Source organism: Rhea pennata, chromosome 28 (genome assembly GCF_028389875.1).
Source record: "Rhea pennata isolate bPtePen1 chromosome 28, bPtePen1.pri, whole genome shotgun sequence".
In the NCBI taxonomy this organism is placed as follows: Eukaryota; Metazoa; Chordata; class Aves; order Rheiformes; family Rheidae; genus Rhea; species Rhea pennata.
The window spans coordinates 4052499-4078295 of record NC_084690.1 but is presented as its reverse complement, the minus strand read 5'-3'; the positions used below and the strand labels follow the sequence as shown (position 1 = coordinate 4078295).

The following is a 25797-nucleotide window of genomic DNA, read 5'->3' as shown; positions in this document are numbered from 1 at the left end:
GTACATAAGTGAGGATTATTCTTATATATATACATAGCCTAGGCAGAGGCTATGGATTATTCTACAGTTCACGTGCACACATATGTGTTATGGAGAGGCAGTTCAGACCTGGAAGGAGACATTTTTTGTCTCACACAGAGGGAAAACATTCTTCACTCCTTTAAGTATGATCTGCATTGAGCACTAGAAACGCTGTGCAGAGCAATCCTGTGCTGGCCAAAGGGGCAGACAGGATGGTTCTAATAGGTCTTCTTCAAGCCTGGTTTGTGGGAATTTCTGGCCGTGTATTGAGTCAATGGGAGATAGAAATCACAGTGAAGCTGGGAGGGTGTTTCTTCCTCCTGCTCTCTCTCTCTGGAAAAGGCAGAGGTGCTTTTGAAAGTACCGTAGTGCTGTTGGCAGGCAACAACCATGTAGTCTGTGGTGGGGTGCAGGGCAGCTCCCATCTTTTACACGTTTGGGCTGTGGTCAGGAAAGCCTTGTGTTTAGATAAGTTGGCAAAGATCAGGATGCCACAGTTCAGGGTGTGTGTATGAAGCTGAAAATCCTTTCTTATCCTGTATAAAATAGCTGCACAGAGCTGTTGGGAAGGCAGGGAGAATACTGCAAGCAGTGCCATACACCAATTTAGCTTTATCTCTGTGAGTCTGTGTAAGCCCACTGGTAAGGTGAAGAAGGATTCATAGATTGGGTCACCCTGGGAAATCTGCTTTAATTTCCTGTTCTGCCCCAGGCTTCCATGTGACGGTGTAAATCACTGAAAGTAAGAAACACAAGGATAGATGGACATTGCAGTACTCAAGTGGTGCTGCCCAAAGCATGCAGGAGCTATCTAACAGAGAGCAAACGCAGCTGCAGGCAGCTGCTTGTGCATATGTAGGAGAGGCGTTTTTACAGAGCAGAGGTCCTTTAGGCACTGGCTGAAGAGTGAGATAGTGCCCCTTGGTAAGTCAACTGACAGCACTTAGGAACCTGCAGATGATCTTTGTGGATTTTTTCCGTAGTGTCTCTATATCACAGTCGCTGTATTTTAATGATGAGGATGGCAACACTTGCTGTTATCCTTCTTCCCCTGTGTAATCGTTTGAACACATGCCACAGGTGGCTCATCCTCCCTTCTAAGGCACCATCAGCCTCAGCTGTAAGAGTATTCCCATGAATACCTGCCAGGTGTGTTGAGGAGATAAAGGCAGGCCCTGCAGGAATAGCTGTTCTCTGGACTTTTGCCATAGCTCCAGGACTAGCTGAGAAAGGAGGGATGGATGGAGGTATGTAAAATTGCCTCTTGGCAGAATGGGAAGGACCACAGTCAAACAGATGCCACTAATTCTGTGTTGTTGTTCTACCGAGAAAAATAGAAGTTTTTTTTTTTTTTAAACAAAACAAATCTGTTCTCCTGAGGTCTGTGTGGGGAGATAGCAGTCTGCTGAGGCCAGGTTAGCACTGCTTTCAGTGAGAAGCATGCTGTGGAGCTGGAGGAGGACCTTCATCCCACTTCCTCCCTGTGGGCAGAATAAATCAGCTGAGAGCTGCTGCGCAGGAGTGGTGCTCCCCTTGCCAGGCTGGCCTCTCCTGGGTACCCTTGTTTACCTGCTTTGCTCTCCTCTTAGTCCCAGTCTTTATAGAGGGTGGGCTGCAGCCTCAGCTCCCAGCACCAGGCCTGCCAGCTTCTTTCAAGGTATTTCCTTCCTGTGTGCAGTCCTGGAATAATAGCAGCCAGTAGCAGGGTCATTTATTTGGCCTCTCTTGCTCCAGTATGATGGATGAGGATACTGCTAAACTGCTGCCTCTCTGAGAAAGGCTATTTTGGGTACTTAGCTCTCATATCTGGCTGTCTGAATTGTCTTCCCGCTCACCTGCTTCATGAATAGCTGTTAAAGACTTCTGGATATTTGAATGCTGTGTCCAAGGTTAAAGCTGCCCCTTATAGTAAAGCCTGGGGGGTTCCTGCTCCTGCTGTAAATAAGGGAGTTTCTTCCCTGTGCTTGCTGTCGGGTCCTGCTGGGGAGGTGCGTGGAGCCCCAGGGATGCCCCTGTGGGAGCGTCAGGGATTCACATTCTGGCTGTGTCAAATCTTCATGGATTTCACAGCCCATTAAGCGCCCAGCTCCCAAGGCACTCCGTTCCTGGAAGACTCCTAGCTGTTGTAACTCCCAGGGCAAGGAATCACAGCTCCATATCCCTCAGGGAAAAAAGGCAGAGGGGAAAATGGGGAAGATCTCCATCACTTAAAGAAAAGTTGAGAAAAACAAAGATAGGACATAGGAGTGGGGTGCGAGGGTTTGGGTTTGGGGCCTGCTTTTGCTCCAGCTTGCTGCATGATTTTGTACCAGTTACTGTGCAGAAGTCTGTACTTTAATCTTCTCTCCTGTTCCTCAGCATATTTTCCATTATTTTGTCTTGTCTCTGCAAGACAGAACTTGGAGTAGATTTAGATACCTGCATTCTGTGACTGTATGTTTCCTAGTGCCATGGACACTGATTTCATTTGGGTTTCTAATTTATTTCACAATACTGTGGAATAATTAGAATTATTAAAACCAAAACTGTTCTTTGCTGCCTGTTTCTATTAGGCAAAGCAGCTCAGACTGTCAGGTCTTTGGGGAGGGAGGAGGACGCTTGTTTTTTACCACCTCCCAGTCTTTTGTCCTTCGTGACCTTTAGTTCTCTTGCTAAAATTAACATTTATACAAGAAAATAGAGATGGAAATTGGTCCTTCTTCCCACTGTATCAAACATTCATGCAATGGAAAGGTTATTCCTTTCATAGCCTTCCTACATGGCACATCAGATGATATGATCTGGCCTTTTTATGATTTTTATCAGCTCTAATTTTTTCCTCCTTTCATTATTACTATCCTCTCCTTGAAACGAGTATTTTCCATGTTGACTGTAACATTACTGTCTCTGCTGGTAGCAGATGGAAAACCAAGCTGGAGGTACAAGTCATGTTACCGTTAACAGCCAGCAGCAAGATGTAATGGTTTCTAGCGTAACCCTTCAAGTCGTTGAGAGAGCTGTTACTATGCACAGAGGAACCAAGTGTAATGATAAAATCCTGCCTTTAAGAGGTTGAGAGTTCTACAGCTGGCTTTGATGAAAGAGGGAATTCTTAGTCTTTCTATTGAAGTAAATTAAATTACAGCTTTCCTGGGGATAAGCAGGGAATGATTCCCACACTGTGAAATTAGGGAGCCCAGTTTTCCAAAGGAGCAGTATTTCTGGCAACCTTATTCGAAAACATCAGTTTGGGGTCTAATCAGCTGAAGCAAATCAGGCCCAAATAATCTTGAATGTGTGCAACAAAAAGCAATTTCCATCTGCTGGGGAAACCCGATGTGCCCACATTTATTCTAAGAAAATGAACAATTTAGAAATGGCAAAACATTTTGTTGCAGTTTGTTAGCTTAAGTTGTTTGTTTGGGGTTGACCCCGTGTAATTATTTTTCCCTACTGACATTCTTCATTTGATAATAAGCAAAAAATTCTTCTGAGTATAAAGTCCCCATGTGGATTCTGGTCTCAGTTGTGCTGTATATGTAGATGTTAAGACATTGGCTCCAGGGGCATCCAGCTGGTTAAACCGCAGAAGGAAGACAAAGATCGTAGCTGGACTTTGCGTTCTTGCGATCAGAGTAACTTGCTACCGATCCAGCGGGCTGGGTCCCAGCTCCGCTCAGGATGAGCGGTAGAGACGTGTCTGTCTCTTCACTCGCGGTCTTGGCGCTCCTCAGGAGCCCTGTAACGGGTGTGGGATCTTAAAAGCTCTCTGCATTAGCCGTTTCTCCCTCGTCCCACATCCCGCTCCCCACGACCCTCCTCGTTTCCCATTCAAGGAGCTGCAGTGAGCCTTTGTGCTCCGAATGCCCAGCAGTCACCGTTGCATCTCCGTTCCCCAACAAAGAGAAATCTTGTCTTTTGATGGACACACACAGCGCATTCTGTGACATTTAAATCTTCCTTTGTAGCCGACTGAGACAGCTTTGCTGTTAAGACTGTACAACCAGGTGATTTCATTACTGCAAATGTTATTAAAGTGAAAGCCTGTTTAAGACATAATGTCACTGAAGGGAAAATATGATCTAGCAGCAAGTGTGGTCTGGTAGAGGACGCTGGGATTCATCACGGACTGAAAGAAACGTCTCAAACATCAGAGCTGCTAATGGAACAGCTTTCGCCTTCATCAACTCCAGCCAGCCACTTCCTCAAAGCCCTAAGGCTAGGAACTGCAAAAAAGATTGAAAGGAATTAGGCACCCAACTCTCCCTGACTTTGTATTTGAGCTCCTGAGCTGCTCTTGCTGCTTTGGAAATTATAGCTGTGCTGCTGGGGTGCTTAGTACCATAGATGCAGTGAATAGAAATGTATTGTGTTAATAGTAGCTACAGGCCTTAAAAAGGCAATGCTGCTGCCTGTCTGTCTTCATAATGATTAGTTCTTGGTCCAAAAGCACTGAAGAGAAATAATAATCAGACGGTTCCTGGCCTCTTGGAACTCGGTGCAAATTTGCTAGTGAGTTGGCCCTGGTTTCTACCCTGATGCAGATGTAACTTTTTTTTTTTTTTTCTTCACAAAGCAGATTTTCCTAATGATTTTGAATTTGTAAGAGTGAAATATGAGCTCCTGGAGGCAGAGGGGTCACGCAGATCAGCAGCCCTCAGCTGTGGAAGCATGCAGCTTTGCACGTGTGGCTTTGAGCAGGACTGCGCAGAGGTGGGGCTTAGCTGAAGAGACCTGTGCAGATGGACCTACACTGTGTTCCTAACCCTCTGCTTCTGAGGTACTGGTTTCTGGTGTTGATTAGCTCTATTTTGAGGATCACTTTGCTATGCAAGATACATCTGCCCTTCACCTTAAAAGATTAGCCTTTAAAATGTGCCAGTAGCTCCGATTGCCTGCTAATGGGGATCATGAATGTCTTAGCGCTGCTCCTCTCCAGAGTAGATGTGGGAAGTTCTCTTCCATTTGGCGTCTTTTTGAGTGTTTAAACTCAATGAGTATCAGGTCAACAGCAAACCTCCCACTGGCTTCAAGAGGTTTTGAACTGTGCTCCAGTCTGCTCTGCTAACAAGATGTGACAAGCTGAAGTGAACAGTTAGACAGAAAGCATCAGGATTTCACAGCATATTTTGCCAGCAACTTTTCAGCTGCTTTTTTTCCTTCTAGCACTCTAACAACTCGAATCTATTCTAGGCTTCTACTGACATTATCAAGACAGTGGATGACAGGCAAAATGTGTCCACAAGCAATCCAGACTCTCCCCATTAAGTAATCATAAACTCTGCAAGTTTACAGCAAAGCAAGCAGCTGTCCTTCTCCCTGGACAAGAGCCGCTTCCTTGTGGACTGGAGCTCTGTGGGTTTTACAGCTGTTGGACAATGACTCTGGTGCCTGTTTTCTCCTTCTCTTCTCTTCTTCCCCCCCCCCCCCTTTACTTTCTTTTAATGGAAAATAGCTCAGCATCACCAGGACTCAAGTGGCCCCCTCTAGCAGTGAATCAAAACAGCTGAGTGACTAGGCTTTAACTCCTCTTCTGGCTGACCCTTTTGGAACTGGCAGAGGGGTTGTTACTCGCATGTTCTCCTTTCCAAGGGTTTATTACCTTTGATCACATTTCTTACCAGGAAGCCCACTTTTATTTGGGGGGTGAGGAGAAAGATTTAATAGCACCAAGCTACAGTCCCAGAGATACTGAGAATGGAGAGGCTGAGGAGTGTGGGCTGGATTTGGGAGAGCTCCTGGGAAGGTAGTAACTTTGAGTTTTGCCATTTCCTTCCAGACTGCTAGAGCATATATGGAGCCCTGGAAGAAACCTCTATCCTTGACCTAAATATAGGCAAGAGGAGAGTGAAGATTACTCTTTATTTCTTTGCTTTGATAAAGTTGATCCTGCCTTGGATTGACCGACCACATGAGTTCTTAGGCCTTTTAAGATTTCTTTTCTATGGTACTTTGAGGTAGCCTGTAACAGATGCCCCCTCTGCAAAGCTTTCTTCAAGCTGCAGATAGAGAAGTGCCTGCAACAGACTGGTGGATTTGCTTCCCCTCAGCTGGTAATTACTGCTTCCTCAGCAGAGCATGCAATTGCTCCGGGGCTGTTCAGTGCCATGTAAATCGTGCTTTCTCAAATCCCTTTTAGTATGCTGCCGTAACACTGCTCTTTGACCCTGCGCTACCCCCTTTGACAGTGCCACCTTCTTACCCTGACTCTTAACTTAGAGCAAGCTTAATTCTACCTCGTTATGCTGCAGCTATCTGTGCCCTCTGCACTCCTTCCCTCTGTCACCCTCCTCTTTGGCAGGTTTACCAAGTGGCACGTGTTGGATGAAATACATAGATTCTTTGTTTATGACTGAGTATAATAATGTTTGGCAACTGTGCCTTCCAGGTGGCTTTTGGACATGCAGCATTTAGTGCATGAAGAGATTGATCTCTGATCTTTAAAACAGGGCTATGAAAACCGTAGTGAATTTGCATGCATGTGGAGTATAAAGCCAGGAAACAGCAGTTCTGAAACTCTATAGCCCCTGCCCTTTGTTTCCTTGCGTTGAGTTTTTTGTTTGACAATGCAGAGTAGTGATTTATGTATAACCAGAGCAGCCTCCAGTGGTTGGATCTGTGAACTCTTCCAAGCTGCCCTTTATCTTCAGCTCACTTGTGGGTTTTGCAGTCCCCTAATCTTGATTCCTGCCTGCTCTGAGCTCGCTTTAGGAGAGGGGAGGAGAGCTGGAAGCAGTGTGTTCCCTGGTTATTCTGCTGGGAGCAGATTCCATCGCTAATTGAGCTGAAAACAGCTGCTCCATCCTCCGCGCCGTGGGCCTGCTGCGCGCAGCAGTTCTTGTGGGGATGCCTGAGCTGCCTCTGCCAGCATCCTACCCTGTTGTAAGAGCAGCCCACACTCCGCAGCAGGGACTTCTGCCGGCGGGGGTACAGCAAATCTGTGTCCACGCTATCATTAAAAACAGTCCAGCCCTACAGATACTCTCTACAGCAATGCCCATGCCTAGGGGGTATCTGGGCCCTGCCGCTCCTGCGGCTGTGCTCCCACGTAAACCTTAGCTGCTAAGGACCAGATGGTCCTGCTGGTTTTGGGCTCGGGCACTGCAGAGTGACAAAGCTCCTTGGAAAGTGAGGTCGTTAGGCATCTTTGCGGCTGGTCCTGGCAGCGGGATGCTCCCCTGAGAGCAGCTTTGAGAGTCACTGCTGGCAGGAGAGGGGAAGAACTAAAATGTAGCTTGGGGAGGGGAGGAAGAAAAGGGCCTCCTGATGTTTCTTTCATGATTCTTTTTAATTCTCTCTCCTTTCCTTGGCAATTAGTTCTCAGAATGATTCTAACTTCTCAGAGTCCTCCTGGGCAAAACATGTGAGGCAGTATTTTCACCCTCAGGTGATCCGAGGGAGCTGGGGAAACTGAGCAAAACATGGGAAACTCGTAGCAAACCCCAGTGGCGTCTGTGCCCCCACCGAGCCTGCAGCCCAGTTCCACTGCTCTGAGCTGCTCCTTGCCTTTAAGGACAGGAGCTTCAAAAGCAATGCACCAAGCTGATAAAATCCTGCCAGGGAGCAAGGGAGTGAATCAGTCTCTGCTGCAGCAGTGATGTTTATAGTAAGCAGGGAGAGGAGGTGAGGCAGAGAGGTCTGTTTTGTCTGAGAAACTTCCCTTATAAGAAGACAAATTACTGACACTTTTCTTTGATGCAGCTGCCCAGACATTGCAAAGTGTCTGAGATTTCATTATCTAAGAAACAGACACTGGCTTTGCTGGGAACTTCAGGCAGTTTTGCAAAGCACTTTGATTATTAGTATTATTGGAATAAAAACATATGAACCACTAATTCTGTTTAAATGACCAGCAAGTTCCCTACAAGCAACACTCTACCAAAATATTTATCCACCTGATTTTTTTTCCACATAGAATGTTTTTGATTATTTTAACCTTTTTTGATGGAGATTGGAGATGCTTCTGTTCAGAACCCCATTGCAGGCTACTGGGAACATGCTGCTTTGGTGCAGGGAGGGAGAGGGCCTCTGCTTGTCCACACTGAAGGTATCTCAGGGCTGTGAAAGTGTAAACGTGCCTTTACGTCATTTGCTGGGATTTGAAGGGGTGCTGCCAGGCAGAAGTGAAGAGTTCAGCCTTCCTGCAGGTAAGTGGAATCGAGACCCTTATTCAGGGCAAAGGATGGACTTTTCCCAAACTGGCAGCATCGCACAGCAGAAATACAGCTAGTTCAGTGAGCAAGGTCAGCTTGACTTCCCAAGACCTCCTGGTACTGCTGTTATCTGTGCACCCCAGGAGCCTGGGTATGGAGGAGCTGGAACAAACTGGAGGGCAAAGTAAGTTGGGTCTCTGGGTGCCACTTCTCACATGTTGAGTGGGAGCCAAAGGGTGGGATCAGTGACTGCGCCTCGCTGCCTGGGAGCAGAGGCAGCTGGCTGCAGGGTAGGATTTCTTGAGGGCAGAAGCCTTTTGAGTCCATGCTAGGAGGAGGAAGGTGGCTCCTGGCCAGGCAGCTGGGTTGTATCTGTTAACTCTGTGCTTGCAGGTGGTGTGTGTCCAAAGCCTTTTGAGCCCATATATGCTCTTAGCCTCTCCCACAGCTGCTCTGACAACCTTGTCCTGTCATTTAGCTATACAACAAAGTGGAAGAAATACCCAAAGTCTGTGATGCACCAAAAGGTGGGACCTGCTTTGGGGTTTCTCTTCTGGGACCTGTGCTGTCAGCGGCGTGTGCTGAAAATGCCCAGCTAAACCTCACTGCGCGTATGTGCTCTGTTGCAGATGGGAGAGGATGGGTGTCTGGTAATGCTGAGCTCATCCTTGAAGCTTCTGGGGTTGCATCCAGGGCTGGTCATAGGTTCAGCTGAAAACAAAACAGTCAAATTTCACAACCTCTAGTCAAAGAGGAATGGGGGGAGGGAATGCTGTAAATGTCATTCTGGATCATCTTAGAATGTGGTGTTTGGCCTGGAACAACAGTTTTTGATTCTTCCTCAGTTATTTTTCCCATTGCATGCTCCTTTCTCATTTGAGTCAAACTTTTAAATTGCAAGACAGCACTTCAAAGGGAAAAGAAAAAATTTCTACCTGGAAAAATGTTTAACTGAAATATTTCAACATTTTTGAAATGAATGGTGTCATTTAGAATATGTCCAAGAAAAGCTTCAATCTTTTGAGCATTTTTTTTCTCCAGGTAAAAATATTTCCTTAGACATGAATTTGAATAGTTTTAAGCGCCCTCCTGCTCCTCACAAGGGCTTATTAGCAAATGAAAATATCACTAAGCCGTGGCTCTGCCAAACAGACCCTAGCAAGGGGGCTGCACGACGTCAACTATAAAGAAAGAAATGGAAATATCCTCTAGAGACAGCTGCAGACTTGCAGTATAGGTAATCATGTCATAAGTACCACTTCATTGGCGTTTTCTTCTCTCTTTCTGCATGCTTGTGGCTTTTGGTTTGCTGGGGGAGGAGAAGTGAGAGCAAAGCTGGCAGGAGAATTTTGATGTTATTGTGACTGTTAATTTGTCTGCGTAGTAATGCGAATTTATGTGTATGTCTGTGCATGCTTGCATGTGATCTCTATATTTGTGTCCATCTCCTCCGTTCCCCCTGTATGCATCCATGCACGGCATGATACAAACAAATCTGCCTCTGGACATGTCATGGCTTAAAATAGATGTTCATACATCAGCCTTTCCGCAGCGGCAGCGGCAGCAGGAAGACATGGCCGACTGGATCTGACTACAACACCCAGTTTGAGCCGAGAAATCACAGCCCTCGCAAAGGTAGAGTAATGGGTGGGCGTCTCCTTCCTCCTGCGTGTCTGTCTGTCTGTCTCCGCAGTGTGTGGGGTTGAGCAGCCTGCGCTTGTTCAGCAATGCTTCTTCAGCGATCGCGCTGTGCGTCTAGGCAAGCTCCAGACGTTTCTCCCCTCCCTCCCTCCGGGCACGGCAGGGGCTCCAGCGGCGGCCGGCGGCGTGCGTGGGAGAGGGGGCGCGGGCTGCGCGGCGGGGGGTGCAGCTGACGCCTCCGAGGGGCTCAGGTGCTGGGAGCGCTCTGGGATCTCTTCCGAGCTCCTGGGCATGGGGCAGTTCCTCTGCAGAGCTTTCTGGGCACTGGCCTGGCAGGGTGTTCTGGAGTGGGGTGCTGGAGGGCTCCTTCATGCCTGAGGTTTCTGGAGCTACATCCCAGAATGTGTGTGGTTTGCTGTTGTATTAGCCAGCTGTAGCAATAAGAGGGTCTGCTGTTCGGCTAGTTATAGCCTCTCACTGATGATTTGGTGTTTTTCAGACCCTTCTGCTATTGGCTTCCTAATGTTGCCCAGGTTATCAGGGAGCTGGTGGCATCTGGCTGGGCTGCAGCCAAGGTCACACAAGGTTTAAGGGCCTGCTTCGTTTGCAGGGCCCTGGCATGCTGCCATGCTAAATGCCCCTTCCAGGTGTGATTTGCCAAGTCTTAATTCCCAGCATTAAGGAATACAAAATTCATCAGGGTAGGGGTGATGTGTCAGGGTCAGACCCGGCCAGTGCCGCATGCTGGGGAAGCGTGTGTTATGTTAACCAGTGCCAGCTGCAAGCAGTCCTGGCAGGGCAGCCTTCTCCTGTGTTGCACCCCAGCACGCCAAAGGCAGGGTCTGAGCAGGCCCATCTGCACAGGGAGCTGGGGAGGGAGATATCTGTGGGTCTTTGGACTTCCTCTGAGTTCCCCCATGCCCATGCAATGTTTTCCTCCTCTGCGCGCTGCCAAGAAGGTGGCTAGAGGCTCTCTGTACTGTTGGCTGGTGCCTTAGGCAAAATGTCAAAGCAGACCCGTGCTCTGATCCAGCCTGGCCGGTTCAAGGTCGTTGCATTTCTTTCTTTGGAGCCTCAGAGACAAGCGACTGGTGCTGAGCTGCTGCTGAGGAGAGCGTTGTGATGAGATGCCCCTTGGACAGGCTCCCAGCGCCTCCAGGGTAGCTCGGGGCAGCAGTGTGGTGGCTGGAGATGGAGAATTATATTCTCACATTGGTTGGGGGGGGAAGGGGGGCTTCAGTCAGTGCCAGCTAGCAGCAAGCAGGCAAAAAGGCAGCTGTGACTAATATTTGCCTGCAGGGCTGAGTTACTGCTCTGCCTGGGTAAGGCTGTCCAGGGAGGTTTTCTGCAGATGTGTGACAAGCATCAGGGTGATCTAAAGGTTTAAGAGCAGAACTGCATCCTAAAGGATCTGCTCTGTAAAAGGAGCTTTCTCATCCCTTGGAATTAACTCTTCCCACCCCCAACCCAGTCCTAGATGTTCAAGTGCAGCAGGAAGACTGCTGTACTTGGTTAATCCAGGTTCTTCCTCCCCACAGCCTTTTCTGCCTGGTCTCTGGAAGGCTGGGTCCTGGCCAGGCTCTTCATGGTGCTGTGTGGGATCCTCCACCTGTTGGGGGTTTTTCCTCCCCTCCCCAGTGCTGGTGTCTTGCCCAGAGCTCTGGCTGCCTTTCATCACTTCTGATCGCAGGTTGGCAGCATCGGCTCTTGAGCTGGCGTTGTCGTGCTGGCAGGCAGAGCCCCTGAGCCAGCTCAGAAGGAAGGTGGTCCTGTATAGAGCATTTCTCGCCAATGTGGCGTCAACCCAGAGACACGAGGCTGGAGCAGTACTTCAGTCCACAGAGACTCAGCAATCTGGTTGCCTCTCCAGATTGACTGACTAGCTCTGGCATCATAAACTTCATATAGCTTCTTGGAAGGGAGTATAGGTGATACTTTCTCACACTGGGAATGATTGGGTAGCTGGCTTTACATGGCCACCTCATCAAGATCAGACTTGGCTGCTTTGGGCCAGTGTTTCTACACAGGGGATGAAGCAAGAGGTTCTCAGTTCTTCTAATGACATCTCCGCTGCTTCCATGACAGGACCGTGGGTGGCAGCAGCAGCAGAAGCAACCTCCAGGCCACTCTCCGGCCTTCACGAACCCACAGGTATGCCTTGTGGGTCTCGGCAGCTCCAATGGCTTTCCTGTCCAGGTTCTCCAGGAATGGCACCAGATCACCGAGCCGGGGCTCACGGGAGGAGCGCCACAACCATCCCATCCTCAGTGTCTTCGAGCTTGAAAGGCTGCTGTACACAGGAAAGACAGCCTGTAATCATGCTGATGAGGTCTGGCCAGGACTCTACCTGGGAGATCAGTATGTATCATGTGGGTCTGAGAACGAGGGAGTTCAGGGATGTGTGAAATTGGGAAATCTAGGAGAGGAAGGATGGGAAATGTTAGGGGGAGAAAAGGATGTGAGGCAAGGCAGGAGGACATGATGGGGTTGATAAGGAGAGGAGGAGGAGGATGGACAGGAGCACTGCTATAGGGAGTGTTCAGAGTGTTTCTTGGTAGGGTGGGAGGTGGTGCATCTGTTCTGCAGCCAGCCCCAGGAGGCAGGAATCATGAGACTGACTTAAAACTCAATCTGTGGCATTTTTCCTTTGCCTCTAGGTGTCTCAGCCATAAATGTGTGCCCAGGACAGCCCTCAAACTGTCCTTGGGAACATCTCTTTAAGGAAAGCTAAGCTGCTTGGGTGATAACTGGATTTGTCTCTGGCTTTGAGATAGATGTTAGGCCTGTGGTTAAAGCAGTGCCATCAATGAGGAGTGGGAGGGATCTCTGATATACCGTCAGTTAAACCAAGAACCTCTTTGCCATACTTATGCATCTAGTCTTCACCTTCTGTGCTTTCCTCCTTCCTTGCAGAGATATAGCAGCTAACCGGCGTGAGCTGGCTCACCTGCGGATCACCCACATCCTCAATGCCTCGCACAGCAAGTGGAGAGGGGGTGCTGAGTACTATGAGGGCACGGGCATCCGCTACCTGGGCATTGAGGCCCATGATTCGCCTTCCTTTGACATGAGCCCCTACTTCTATCCTGCAGCTGACTTCATCCACCAGGCGCTGAATGAAGGTTGGTGGTAGAAACTACTGGGGGAAAAGGTGGGGAGTGGGGTGGGGGAGTGTGAAACCCTCCTGGGCAGGTGAGAAGCTGATTTGAAATCCTTGTTGTTAAACATACAAGGGGGGTGGGGGAAAGGGGTTTCTAGCCTGGGTGATGTTTCCTGCGCAGGATCACCTCTTCCAAAGAGGATTTAGGCTAGGTCAGGGCACTGGCCTCCCAGATTGCAATCCCAGCCAGTGTCCTTGGCTGTGTCTGGTCATGTTTATGTTGTTTTGGGAGATGATGATGCACTGATGCCCCTTACCAAGGGAGGGACCTCAGTGCATCAGAGTCCTAGTCTCACTGAGGCCTGATGTCTAACCCAGGAGGGCAGCACACCTGAGCCAGAGCTCCAGGATGAACCATGGCAGATAGATAGATTCTGAATAATTTTACTTAAATTGGGATATTTGGCCTGCTGTGACACAGCCACTCTGTTTCCCTCCACCCCCCAGGAAGAATCCTTGTGCACTGTGCTGTTGGGGTGAGCAGGTCGGCCACCTTGGTCCTCGCCTACCTCATGATCCGCCACCACATGCCCCTGGTAGAAGCCATAAAGACGGTTAAGGACCACCGTGGTATCATCCCTAATCGGGGTTTCTTGCGCCAACTGGTCGCCCTGGACAACGCCCTGAGGCTGAAGAGGAGCATGTGAAGGAGGATGAGGAGGGCTGTGTGGTGCAGGTGTTGTGTGTGCAGTGTGCACCTGACCCTGGTGCCTGCTGAGTGGCAGAGATAGGGCTTTCCTTTTGGTGCAGGTGCTTGGCAGCTAATGGGTTACATGCAAGTGGCTACCCCAGATATGCGAGCTGTTCCTAGTGGTAAAGCGTAAGCCTTCAACCTGCAATCTTTCCACCTAGGTAGGCCTAATATATAGCCTCCTTTCCAGCCTGCTCGCTCAAAGATCTATCCAGAAGGATAATTAAGACCCACATTTCAGGTTACTTTCTATCTCTGCTGTCTCTGAAAAGCCTTCAAGGGGTTGGTTCTCCCACCTGGCAGATGCATTTGCAGGCGAGTCCCATCCCTCTCTCCCAGGAGACCCAAGCTCTGTGTTTCTTGTTCTCCATTCATTTTTTTGGTCTGTGTGGCAATGTGACTCAGGCCTGGCGTGTAGGCTGTGTCAAACAGGCCTTTTGTCATAGCGTGTGGATGTCCTCTGTGCCTAGTGTTAATGTAAAAGAATAAAGACACTGCTAAGGAAAAAGTCTGGCCATCTTTCCTCTGTTTTGGGACGTAATCCAGGTTGGGCTCCATAAGAGTTTGTGGGAGAGCATCACTCTAGATACTCTGGGCTGAGATGGGCCCAAATCCTCCTGAATGCTGGATCTGGAGGTTCGAGTCAGAGGCTGAACTCCTTTCATGGAGACCCCATTGGTGGCTGGTACTTGTGCTGAGCCTCCCCAGTCTGGTTTTCTGCAGTGGTGGGGACAGAAAGGTGAACTCTGAGTAGAGACTGGAGCCTGCCTCTGCGGGGTTGTTAAGATTTCTTGCTACATCAAAAGGTTGTGAACGAAGAGGATAGGGCTGATGAAGGTTGGGAGGTGGCTTTTGTGTGCTCAGGTATGGGCTCCTTATTAAGGCTCTCAGTCCCAAATTTCAGTAGGAAGCAGGGGAGAGAAGAGCAAGAAGCAGCGAACTTCTCCTTAGATATAGATGAGCACTGGACCAAAGCTGGGAGAGATGCTTATATGAGGGAAAGGGGGATGCTCTGAGCTTTGAGAGTACCGAGTACAAAGACAGAGGGGCAATGCAGGGCCTGAAGCCCCCAGCTCGGCAGGGAAGGAAAAGCGCAGCACCCTGGGCTGCAGCGCGCGTGTGGGGCAGCGAGTGCACAGGGGTGCTTAGCCTGCTGCCAGGGTTTCCATCCATCACGAGATGGCGATGTTGGTCTCCCAAAAGCAGCAGACCCTAGCTATCCACCGAAGGGAGCTGAAAGAATAGCTCCCCACAGGCACGCAAAAATTGGCATCCCTACTTGCAGGGAACAAGACAAGCGAGCTGGGCCCCAGGGAGAGCAGCTACCAGAGCTGGAAGCAAGTGGTGAAGGTGGTGGCTGGGTGCTGGGCTGTCCCTGTGTGCTAGCAGCACTCACTGCTGCCCGTGCTTGGTGTAGCTCTGTTCTTCCTCTGGCTCCGGAGAGCACGCAAAGTGCGACCTGGCTGCCAGCTGCATCCCATGCCCAGATCTGGTAAGCACGTAGTGAGAGGAGCCTGGTGGCCACAGGCAATGAGCTGCTGGTCTTGGGGTGCAGCCTGCCTGCATGGGGCACCCCCTTGTACCCGGCCTGTGTGCAGGGGCACCATGGGGCCTGTCCAGCTGCTAGGGAGACGTGAGGAAAAGCATTCCCTTGCTTTTGGTAGCAGAGTGTGTTTATGTAGTGTTGGTAGAGGGTGAATGATTAAATCTACTTGTACTTCACGTGGGTTTTGAGGAGTAAGTGGCCCACTGAGGCCATTGCTGCCCGTGGGTGCTCCAAGCCAAGCTGCTGCGGGGAATGCCTGCCTTTGCTCTCCTTCATGCCCTTGAGCTCAACCCTTTAGTTTCTCACGGCTGTTAGAACCTGATAACATGTTGCCTGACTCCTGTTTTAGGGACTCTGCTCATACAGGACCCCGATGTGCCCCAGGGTGTTTGGGGCATGGCACGAGCCCAGCAAGACACCAGCAGAGAGAACAACAGCTGACTGCTGGCAGCGGAGCTGCGGTTACCCGGATGGAGGGCTGCAGCTTCTGAGGCAAGGAGGAGCTGGCGTTGGGCAACGCGTAGGGGTTGGTCACGCTCCGCTGCAGCGCTGGGTGTTGCTAGGACTGTGGGAGACACCAGAAGCTTCAAGGGGTGTGTGCGCAGCTTGGCAAGGTCCCAGGATTGTTGTAAAATGCTTCCTGCTGGGTTTTGCAATCCTGCTTTGTGCTCCTCGCCACTGTGCGCGGCTCCCTTTGTGCAGCCTGCTGCTAACCGAGGCCCGGACCCCGAGCGCTGCCGTTGCGCAGTAAAGCTGGGATCGGGGAGGCTCCGAGCACGAGGGCAGCTTGGGCTGGTTTGAGGATCAGCAAACCAATGCGGAGCGAGGAATCACTGACAGAGCTTGAGGTGTGCGGTACCCCTCTGCGTGTTCGCAGCGGCTGGGTGCCCGTGTTGAGGGATCGCTCTGTCGCTTGGGGAAGCGCCAAGGAGGCGTCTGGAGGGCGTCCGCCTGCAGAGCGCCAGCCCCCGGGTGCACAGACCTGCCCAGGCCCCAAGACTGTCGGGGCAGGATGATGCCCGGAGCCCGCAGCGCTGCACTGGGGGCGCGTGGAGGAAACGCGGGGCCGTTTCGCAGCCCCACGCTGCCAGCCCTGCTGCCCCGGGGGAGCCGTGCCCGCAGCGCCCCGCGCCTCGGCCGCCGCAGCTCCTTCCCCGGCGGCGGTGCTCGGCGCTGCGCACGCCGCGGGCAGCAGCGCGCCGGGGCGGCCCCGGGGGCCGGGCCCGGGCGGGGTTTGCGAGCGCGGCCGCGCCCGGCCCCGCGCCCGGCCGTGGCCCGGTACCGCGCCCGGCGGAGCCGCCCCGGCCGCGGCCCCGGCGCCGCTGGCGGCCCCTGGATGTCCCCGTTCCAGTGGTGCAGCGGTGAGAGCGGGCTCGGCCGCGGGGGCGGGCGGGGGGCCGCGCCGGGGGCCCCGCGGGCAGCCGCGGCCGCTGCGCGCCGGCGGCGCCGCGTCCTGCGCAGCCCCCGGCGGCGAGTTCGCCGCGCTTTCCTTCCCTGCGACGGATCCCCCCTTCCCGTGGGCTGCGGAGGGGATGCGCGGCGTTTTGCGGGAGCCCGGCGAGGCCTTGGCTCCTCTCTGTGGCATCAGCTGTAAGCGGTGCACGTGAAGGTGGAGCTGGGTTTGCACGTGTGAGGGGTTTCTAGTTAAACAAAAAGTGTTTTGTTTTTGTGACTAAGTAGTTGGGAAGCTGTGCTGGGAGTTCCACCATCAAAGCCGTGCCTGAGCAATAAAGGCTGGATTATTTTAATTTATGAAGGAGTTACAGCCTTTGAAGCTGAATATAATGCAACCAGTGGCTTCCTCTCCTGTAACACACGCCTTGTGTGTTGTGCAAGCTGGGAGATGAGAAGCCGTCGGTCCTGTGGGCAGTTAGCTGGGGGTGAGTGCATGGATTTCCTTTGAACAGGGTACATGTAAATGCACCACAGCAGAAAATGCAAACTTGGCCGAATAAAAGAAACCTCCTTAATAACGGAAACTTCACTTTTAGAGGCTCTGAGCAACCACAGTGCTCTCTAGCTTCCAGGGTGTGGGTTCTGGGAAGCACCAAGAACAGAGCTCACTCTTGTTCAGAGACCAAAGAGTGGGTTTAGGAGACTAGCCATAGGGATCTGACTTGTAGTTTGGCTTTAAGCCCTGGCCTTGCAAGCATTTAAATCAGTGAAGTCCGGAAAAATTACTTATCCGCAAACTGTTGAAGCTTCTGCAGCACGGAGGCCGTTGGTGTAAACAAATCCAAGACCTAGTAAACAAATCAAGTTTTCAATGTAAATAGGAGTATTCAAAATTTCTTAACAGAAGCATACTCTGTGCTGGTACAGAACTTGGAATTTCAGCTCTTCTTTTGCAGAGATTCAGTGCCCCACGCTTCTTCCTGTTGTTCTAGCTGTAGTTTGGTGGACTCTCTAGTCACCAAGCATGAGCCAGGTAACTTTATTTGGAGTGGAAGTGGTTATCCCCCACTGTAAACTGCTTGGCTTAGGGATGACTTTTGCAGCAAGCCTGTTCCAGTATCACAGCAAAAATTGTACGGATGCTGCTTTCAATTTTCCAATGCAAACCCCACAGCTTTTGTGTGGGAGTAGAAAGAAAGGCTTTATCTAATGACCTGCTGAGTTTTCCATTTGTTTTATTGAACAAGAACTGGGGTGAGGGAGAAGCTCTGCTCAGCAAAAACCCCGTGCCTGCGCAGTACAGGGAGAGACTTGGGTCTGCCCTGACTTAACATAACGCTGCGCCCATCTGCAGCGGTGCGGAGCTGGGGTCTTGCGCGGGACCTCGGGATGTGTCAGTGCTCCCCGAGCATCGGGAGCGTGTGGGGCGCAACGGGACAAGCCCCGACGTGCCTTTGAACCCCAGCTGGGCTAAACGAGGCCGGGAGAGCCTTCCCCAGCGGAGGGCCAAGCGAGCGGGTCCTGGGCCGGCTGGGCAAAGCCGCGCGTGCACCTTGCCGTTTCCCAGAGGCCGCGGGGAGCTCCCGCGCTGACTTGAAGCCTGCCTGGGTGTTTGTACCTCGCCTTGCGGAAGGACGGTTTAGGCCAGCTCGGATCTGCCAAGGAGCCACGTGGGAGGGAGGAGGAGGTGCCAACCTACAGCCCCGGCAGGTCAAGCTGCACCTCTGCTGGTCGGGCTTGCGAGGGGCATTTCTGTGTTTTGCCTGAAAAAAAACCCACTTGGCTGCAAAATAAGCACCTTTCTGAGTACCGGTCTTGGGCTGGGAAGGGCCCAGCAGGTCAGTGTGTGTCTGTAGATACTTTCGTAGGTGTCCTGGGAGCTCTCTGTCTTTTCTTGGCTAAATAGTGGTTCCAGCATACTGCTCTCGAGACTTCTGGTTTCGAGTGCAAAACTGGCCCTGAGTAGATTGAAAGTGGGTTCTTTGGTTTGGTTTTGGTGCCTAGCAGGCCTGTATCTTAGCGCTGGTCCTTTGATCTGCTCCTTTTCAAGCAAAAATAAGAATGTCTTTGTCAGACAAAAGGGTTTTCACTAATCAAAACCGCAGCAAAGCTAACTCGCTGACTCAGTAAACTCTGTGTGTGGCAGAGGAGGGGGGAGAAGGTCGTTTTCTGGGCAGGTTGGGGGTATGGGCGAGCTGGGTTCGAGGTGGCACCTGCCCTGCCTCGCTCAGACTCACTGCGCTGGGGCTGGTCCTAGCAGGACCTTGTCCTGGCCCTCTGACTCAGAAAGGACACTTTTCCTGGCGCTGCGCTTGCTTTTTGGCATTTCTGATGGGAACTCATGAATTCTTTAGAGCCTATTTAGCAAGAACGAGCCTTGCTAAGCTGGTGACTCTAAAATTAGCCTCGCCAGCTGTGTGGCGGCTGGTGGGAACACGTTAGTCCAGCTCTTCCCTGCTTCCTTCGGTACGGGGCTGTGAGTTATAGCTTCTCTTCCACCTCCAGTTTTGCCCTACTGCTAATGCTGGTTTGCTGGCCCATCCCTCTGTAGCCGTGCAAGCTCTCGCCAGCGCAGCTGAGCCAGCTGTGCCAGTATGGAGCAGTGATTTAAAATGCTGATGAGTATCTTACACACAGCTGTTGCCAGCTGTGGGGAATTTGCTCCTGGAGCATGGAGCAGTCCTCAGCGAGCAACCTGCGGTGTCGGGAGCGAGTTCCCGTCCTCGGGATGGGGCTGGCCGGAGCGGGGCTCCGAGGGCAGAGCCCGTGCACAGCGGCTCGGGGGCAGAAAGGTTTCGCCACGGTGCTGAGCCGGGCGTCTGAGTGCTGTTTCGAAAGTCTCCTGCAAGCAGATAGCAGAGAAAAGGTATTAAACTGCCTCAGTGCAGAGCCTGCCTCCTAGGCACTGCTTTCCAGGGTCACGGAGCCCGGGGGCCCCTCGCCAGGACACCGCTGCGCTGCCCCTGCGATGGGGTTACAACCGGGTTTGGGGCGGTTCCTCTCCTCCCTGCTCCGGTGGCACGGGGGCCGACAGCTGGTGCTTTTCAGCAGATTCTTGCAGTAGCTCTTAGTCCTCAGATGCTCTTAGGAAGCTTTATTGTTTTTATCCAGGCTCCTACACATTTGTCCCATTATTGTTACCACGATCCACTACTCTCTTTTTGGCTGACTTCAAATGAGCCTTCCTGTATCCGTCAACAGCTGCTGCGCGGCCGTGTCCCGTGGGAGGCCACCATGGATACGATCATTATCTCACTTAGTTGTTCAGTGGGGTTTTTTTCGTTTTTTTTTTTTAACAGTTGATTTAATTTATATATATATATTGTGAGCATTTCTCAGTCATTTCCAGCAGGGAAATGGGAAAAAAACCCACAACTTTTCCTGCACCTGGTAGACTTGAGAGCAGGAAGCTGGAAGAGCAGGAGGAATGCAGGGAATTTGGACGCTACAAACAGATACTCCCTTGCTTGGTCTTCTAGCACATTGTAGACACTGTTACTGGACCAGAGGTTTTCTCCTCGTCTGCAATGGGGAGGAAACCAGGCAGACGAAACCTCGGGCAGAGTTTGGCCCTGCCATCCATTCGCTTTCTGCCTCTGGTGGTGGAAAGCAAACTTCATCCTCTGATGCGAGGCAGGAAGAGGATTTTAATGGGCTGTAATTAAAACCATAAGTGTTTCTTTAGGAGCTTTTTAATGAGATTCTGCAGAGCAGGAACAGAGGGTGCTGCAGCAGGAAGGGTGAGGGCAGATGCTCTCCAGAGCACAGATGGGATCTCCCTTCGGAGGCTGCTCTCCTTGAAGTCCTGTGTGAGCGAGATCTAACGTGAGATCCAAGCTTCTGGTTTTGTGGGGTCAGCATGATTCTGAGACCCCAAAAAACGTGCTTTTTTTGTGCTAGAATTTGACACTGCAGCAACTCCCAGAAGAGGCAGTTTGCCGTGGGTTTGGTGTTTTCCCTTGTGTTTTTGCTTCTTTGCTAGGTGTGAACCTTTCTCATCTTTTCTTGCTGTTCCTGGGTTTTTTGTAACACCCTCCTCCATATTCCACCAGTGTCAGACTCAGAGGGGAAGGCAGCAGCCGAGGCAGCAGCTTGTGTCGGGCGGCTGCCAGAGGCCGCATCTTTGCTCCAGGGGGGGATTTGCTGGGAGGGCTGCGGCGCTCCAGCGCTGGGACGCGCGGACCCATCGCTTCTCCTGGAGCTGAGAAGGACCCGGTCACTTGCTGCTTCTGACTCCTGTGAAGCAGTGACAAGCTGTTCTCATTTTTCAAGCTTTCCCCCGCCCCCATCTTTGCATAAATCCCCTTTTGACTTCTCTGTGCTCCGATGGAGCTGAGTGCTTGGGGCTGCCTCTTCTTCGGGTGCCTGGATTCGGCCTGGGAACGTTTGTGCTGCTGGAGGATGGTTTAGCCGTTGCGGTAACGCAGCAGTGGCTGGTGTCAGCGCTGGTGCTGTCTTGCTCTAAGGGGCTGCTGCTGCTCCTGGAGAGATCTTCAATTTACAGGCCACAGGATGATGTCTCGGTTGTATGTTTTCTGCCCGCTTTGCAGGCTCCAGAGGGGGCTTAGTAATCAGCCCGGGTTCTCTCTCTGCTTTCACAGTAAATCTGCAGTCACTCTGGGTGGCAATTCGCTGGGCAATGCAGGGGATGGAGCAGGCAGGCTTGCTCCCGGGGGCCGCGGCGGCTCCGGGGATGGGGCTCGGGGCACGGAGCGGCTGCTCCGTGGAGGCTGCCATCGGCTGGGGCTGCTGCCGCAGGAAATCAGAGCAGGGGTTTAGCGTTTGCAGCCCCTCTGTGCGACCCGCGGAGCTGCCTGCAGGGTCTCCAGAGGCTAACGAGAGCCTGCGGAGCACGCTAACGAGCTGCCCTTGTGCAGCCCTGGGTCCTGGGCTCAGAGGGACACAGCTTGTGCTGGCCCAAGGCTCTGGCACTTGTCAGCCCATGTCGCTGTCTCTGTGCTCCACACCGAGTACAGAGGGTTATCTTGGATATTTGTATGGCGTCACAGAGGGTGAGTCTTAATCTTCTTCCATTCTTCCCCTCTTTTTCCCCTCTTTCATTCTAAATACTGATTTTTCTCTCTCTTCCCCCTGCAAAGGGTGCTTCTGCAGTCTGGGGCTGGTTTATACCAATAAATCGTGTGCGATGCCTCCCATCACTTTCCAGGACCTGCCGCTGAACATCTACATGGTCATTTTTGGCACTGGCATCTTTGTCTTCGTGCTCAGCCTCATCTTCTGCTGCTATTTCATCAGGTGAGCTGGGGCCTGCTTGGGAAGGTGGCTCCATGCCATGGGGATGCGCGTGGCCTGGGGACGTCGCTCTCCGGCCAGCTGGCTGAGATTTGGCTGGAAGAAAACAAGACTCGTACCGAGCGAGGTGACAGCCCACGGTGCCAGTACTCACAGCCTGGAGAGAGGATGCTGATTCCCTTCCTGGTGCCTTGGGCAGGTTGGTGGTTCGGGTGAGATGTCCTTGCCAGAAGTCCTGGTCCCACTGGTGGCACGGAGGCGCCTTTGGGCGGTCCCAGCGGGCTGCACCCAGGGACACCGGTGGCAGAGTGGCCCCGGGCACAGCACCGGGCACACAGGGAGCTCTGAGCACCACACAGACGGCAGCCAAGGGACCAGAGGCTGTTTCTAGCTGCCACTAGCAGTCTCCCCAAGGCCTCTTGTCACCTCCACCTAGATCTTGGTGACGATTATTTTTATTAAGCGAATTACAACCTTTTAATCTCCCTCTGTGTTGCTAAGTCCTGTTGGCCCCCCTTGAGCCATGTGGGGCTTGCGGGGTGACCCTTGCCAGCGCCGCGGCGGTGCTGGGCGGCACTCAGCCAGCGGCTCGAAATGGTTATGTGGCGGACCTGCGGCGCTGTGTTCCTCCGCGCCGTTAAATGCCAAGGGCTGGCACTGAGCAGCAGTTTCCATTTTACTTCCAAAAGGTTTTTGCTACCCGGTCCCCATTGGAGCTGCTGGACACAGCATCGGCACTGACTTGTGATGGGGACCGAGTAGCATCCCCGTCCCCTAGCGCTCCCCGGGGCGTCTGCGGGGCTGGGGCTGCAGCTGCCCCCGGCGCACCGATAGCACCCACAGTACTGCCTGGGACGCCAGGGCCCCCGCCAGCCCTTGCTGGTGCCTCCTTGTTTCCCCCAAAGCACGGGGAAGGGTTCGCCAGGAGCATCCACGCCGCTGCCCCAAGGAGGGGGCTCAGGCGCTCCGGGCAGGAGCCCCAGAGCCGCGCGGCCGTGCCGGAGCAGGGCAGGAAGCGGCAGGAAGGGGCTCCCGTTCTCCCGGCGGCTTTGTGTGGGCAGGCGCCGGGGCTGTGCTGCGCGGGAGAGGATGTGTCTTTGCATCGCGCTCTCCCTGCACAGAGGGCTATTTTTAAACTCGGAGTTGAGGCAGCAGCTGGCTTTTCCTGCGGGGCCCGAGGAGCTCAGCCCTTCGCTCCGGGACACCGCAGCTCTGCCATTGCCCCGTGCGCGTCTGCAAAGGGCTTTTGCAGGCAGCAGGGAGCGAAACAGGCCTGACCCTGGGGACCTTCTGGGGCCAGCAAGAGCCCGTGCTGCACCACAGCTCCTGCACCCGTGCTGTCCCCTGCTGCGGTCCCGGGCCAGCCCTTGGGTTATACTGACATAAACTGCTGCAGCAGCTCTGTAAAACAAACGGAAAGGCACCTCCTAGCCAAGAGGCGTTTTTGGGAAGTCCCGGCACATGTCCAGGTGGAAGCACATTGCGCCCCAGCAGCAGAAGCGAAGGCCCGTGGGCAGCATCCTTCCCCCAGCGTTAGCGTCTTGCTGGATTTTCCTGCAGGACGCTTTTCCCCAGCGCCCTCGGCTCGGCTCCAGGCTGTGGCGGCTGGCTGGGAGCTGCCGGCCGGCGGGCGCTGGAAACACGGCGCTTCCTGGACCCCTACGGGCGTCCCAAGCGAAACGATGGGGGCTGCGGCCGGGGAGCTTCTCGGCCGCTGGTTCCCGCGGGGTGCTGCGCGGCGCGGCGGGCGCCCGCCGGGGCCGTAGCAGCCCCAGGCAGAGCCACGGCCGGGGCGCCAGTGTGTGTTGGCTCTGCGGCGTGAATCTGTCTGGCTTGGCTGTCCAGAAGCGACTGTTACCAACTCAGCAGCTCCCCGGAGGACCCGCTGGACCTCACCACGTGCTTTTTCTCTCCCTCACTAGCAAACTACGGCATCAGGCTCAGAGCGAAAGATTCGGATACAAGGAGGTAAAGTTTACGGTTGTCTCCTGAACACGTCCGCCGGGATTCAAGGCTGAGCTGGGGGCTCTCAGGAGGCTCGGCCAGGGCCAGGGCTGGCAGCAGCGGGGCAGGGGCTGCTCCCCGCGGGGCTGAGGCTGCCGCTGGGGTGCTGAGGGCACGCGGGACCCGCTGGGCCGCAGGTCTGGGCTTGTGTTAAGCACTCACTTAATTAAAACAGCCGCCGGGACTGCTCTGGCCGCGCTGGGTTTCAGCGTGCCGCCTCCTTTTCCTGCGCAGGTGGTGTTGAAAGCTGACGCCAGGAAGCTGAACATGCACGGGGTGAGCGGGGCAGCGGCCGTCACGCGTGGCTCGTGGCGTCCAGAGCCGCCGGGGCGCTCGGGCTCGCGGGGGCGGCTGCCCGGGGGCGACCTCTCCGCCGCCTCGCAGGGACGGGCACAGCTCACGAGCAGAGCGAGGCCAGGCCGGCGCGCGGGACGGGGAACGTGGCCAAGCTGCGGGGGAGGGGGGGGGGAGCACCCTTCCTGCGGACGGTTTGGGAACTGGGTCGAACGCCCACCTGGAGACACCCTGGAGCGGGGCTGGGAGCAACGCGGGAGAGCGGTGCGTGGGTGCTGCGTGCCGGCGGCAGCCCCCCTCACTGCCGTGGCGTCGCCTCCGCAGCAGACCTGTGCCGTGTGCCTGGAGGACTTCAGAGCGCGAGAGGAGCTGGGCGTGCTGCCGTGCCAGCACGCCTTCCACCGAAAGTGAGTGCGGCCGGGGGGGGCGCCGGGGGGGGGCTGCTCGGCGCCCTCCAGCCTTCCCTACCTCCGCCCTTGCCCGCTGCAGGTGCCTGGTGAAGTGGCTGGAGGTTCGCTGCGTCTGCCCCATGTGCAACAAGGCCGTGGCGGGCGGCGCGGAGCCCCGCGCGGGCGGCGGGACCCTCCTGGACGAGCTGGTGTGAGGGTCTGCGCAGGACCACGGGGGGCTCTCCGGGCCCGGCCACCCGCGAAGGGCTCAGCAGCCCCGGGAGCTGAGCTGCCCTGCAGCCCCGAGGGCAGCCGGGAGTCAGCAGATCGTCTCTAAGGTGCAGTTTGCGTTCGTTTAGGTGGGATTTTTAACTCGGAGCTGGTTGTTTGGTTGGTTTTTCTTTTTCTTTTGTTCTTTTTCTTTTTTTTCCTTCTCAAGATGTCCCTGGGCTCCCCCCCGGGGCAGCTCCAGGCAAGGGAACTGCTCCAGAGCTCCGGGTTTGCGCGGAAAGCAGAGCCGTGCCGTGGAGGCGTGGGGGGGGAGGGGGGGGCGCTGGGCCGCGGGCTCGTCCCCCGCGCTGCCCGGCTCCCTCCCGCTGCCCTGCACTGTACATAGTATTTTTGTATGTAATCTTCTCCAGACGTTCTCAGGCTTCCTACACACCCAGAAGGGTGGAGGATGGACAGTTTTATGTAAAAAAATAATTAAATGGAAGATTTCTCAGCCAGTTTCAGCTGTGAATGCTTATGGGGGGAGGGTTGGGGGGGCCTGGCAGTGTTTTGGGGGAGCACCAAAAAATACATTGTTGCTCCTTATGGAAAAACAAGAGGCGCAGGAGGCAGCTGAGCCCAGTCCGCATCCACCCCTGCACTGGCTCGTCCCGGCGCACCGCTGCACAGGGTGACGCGGTGACAAGTCGCCCTCCCCACGTCACCAGCGGCCAGCGCAGGAAGGCTGTTGTGCTGGCAGCGTAAGGGCAGCCAGAAATGTGCGAGACGAAGCCTGGTACCACCTCGCCTGGCACAGAGGAATGCTTTTCTTTAGCACAGCACCAAGCGTTATTTTGCAGGCAAAAGCCACTTAACAGACCACGCGGTTAAGGGCTGAAGCGTTTCTTTAGGTGCAAGGCTCCAAGTCTCAGCCCCCAGGGGGGAGCCAGTACTCGTCCGCATGAGCACGGGGAGCCCAGCACGGCCCCGGCGGTGCTTCATGCTGACCGTGGGGGTTCAAGGGGTTGGGGGGGGGACCTGCCAGGGCTGAACCTTGCTGC

At 53.6% G+C, this 25797-nt stretch overlaps 2 protein-coding genes across 4 annotated transcripts; both read left to right on the top strand.

The window, feature by feature from the left end:
- The first annotated feature begins 9697 nt into the window (after positions 1–9697).
- On the top strand, positions 9698–14153 carry DUSP26 (dual specificity phosphatase 26). The gene is made up of 4 exons (XM_062597033.1): positions 9698–9788; positions 11880–12152; positions 12708–12916; positions 13402–14153. Exons 2-4 carry the CDS (start codon positions 11974–11976, stop codon positions 13599–13601), a joined length of 588 nt encoding a protein of 195 aa, XP_062453017.1. The 5' UTR covers positions 9698–9788; positions 11880–11973; the 3' UTR covers positions 13602–14153.
- A 2315-nt stretch (positions 14154–16468) lies between these two features.
- RNF122 (ring finger protein 122) lies at positions 16469–25250 on the top strand. Of its 3 annotated transcripts, none has more exons than XM_062597031.1 (6): positions 16469–16552; positions 21686–21842; positions 23762–23807; positions 24078–24119; positions 24462–24544; positions 24627–25250. In XM_062597031.1, exons 1-6 carry the CDS (start codon positions 16528–16530, stop codon positions 24739–24741), a joined length of 468 nt encoding a protein of 155 aa, XP_062453015.1. In that variant the 5' UTR covers positions 16469–16527; the 3' UTR covers positions 24742–25250. The 3 variants fall into 3 exon arrangements, with proteins under 3 accessions (XP_062453015.1, XP_062453014.1, XP_062453013.1); XM_062597030.1 differs by lacking the exon at positions 16469–16552 and adding an exon at positions 18961–21598 and having other exon boundaries at positions 24465–24544; XM_062597029.1 differs by lacking the exon at positions 16469–16552 and adding an exon at positions 18963–21598.
- Positions 25251–25797: the final 547 nt, after the last annotated feature.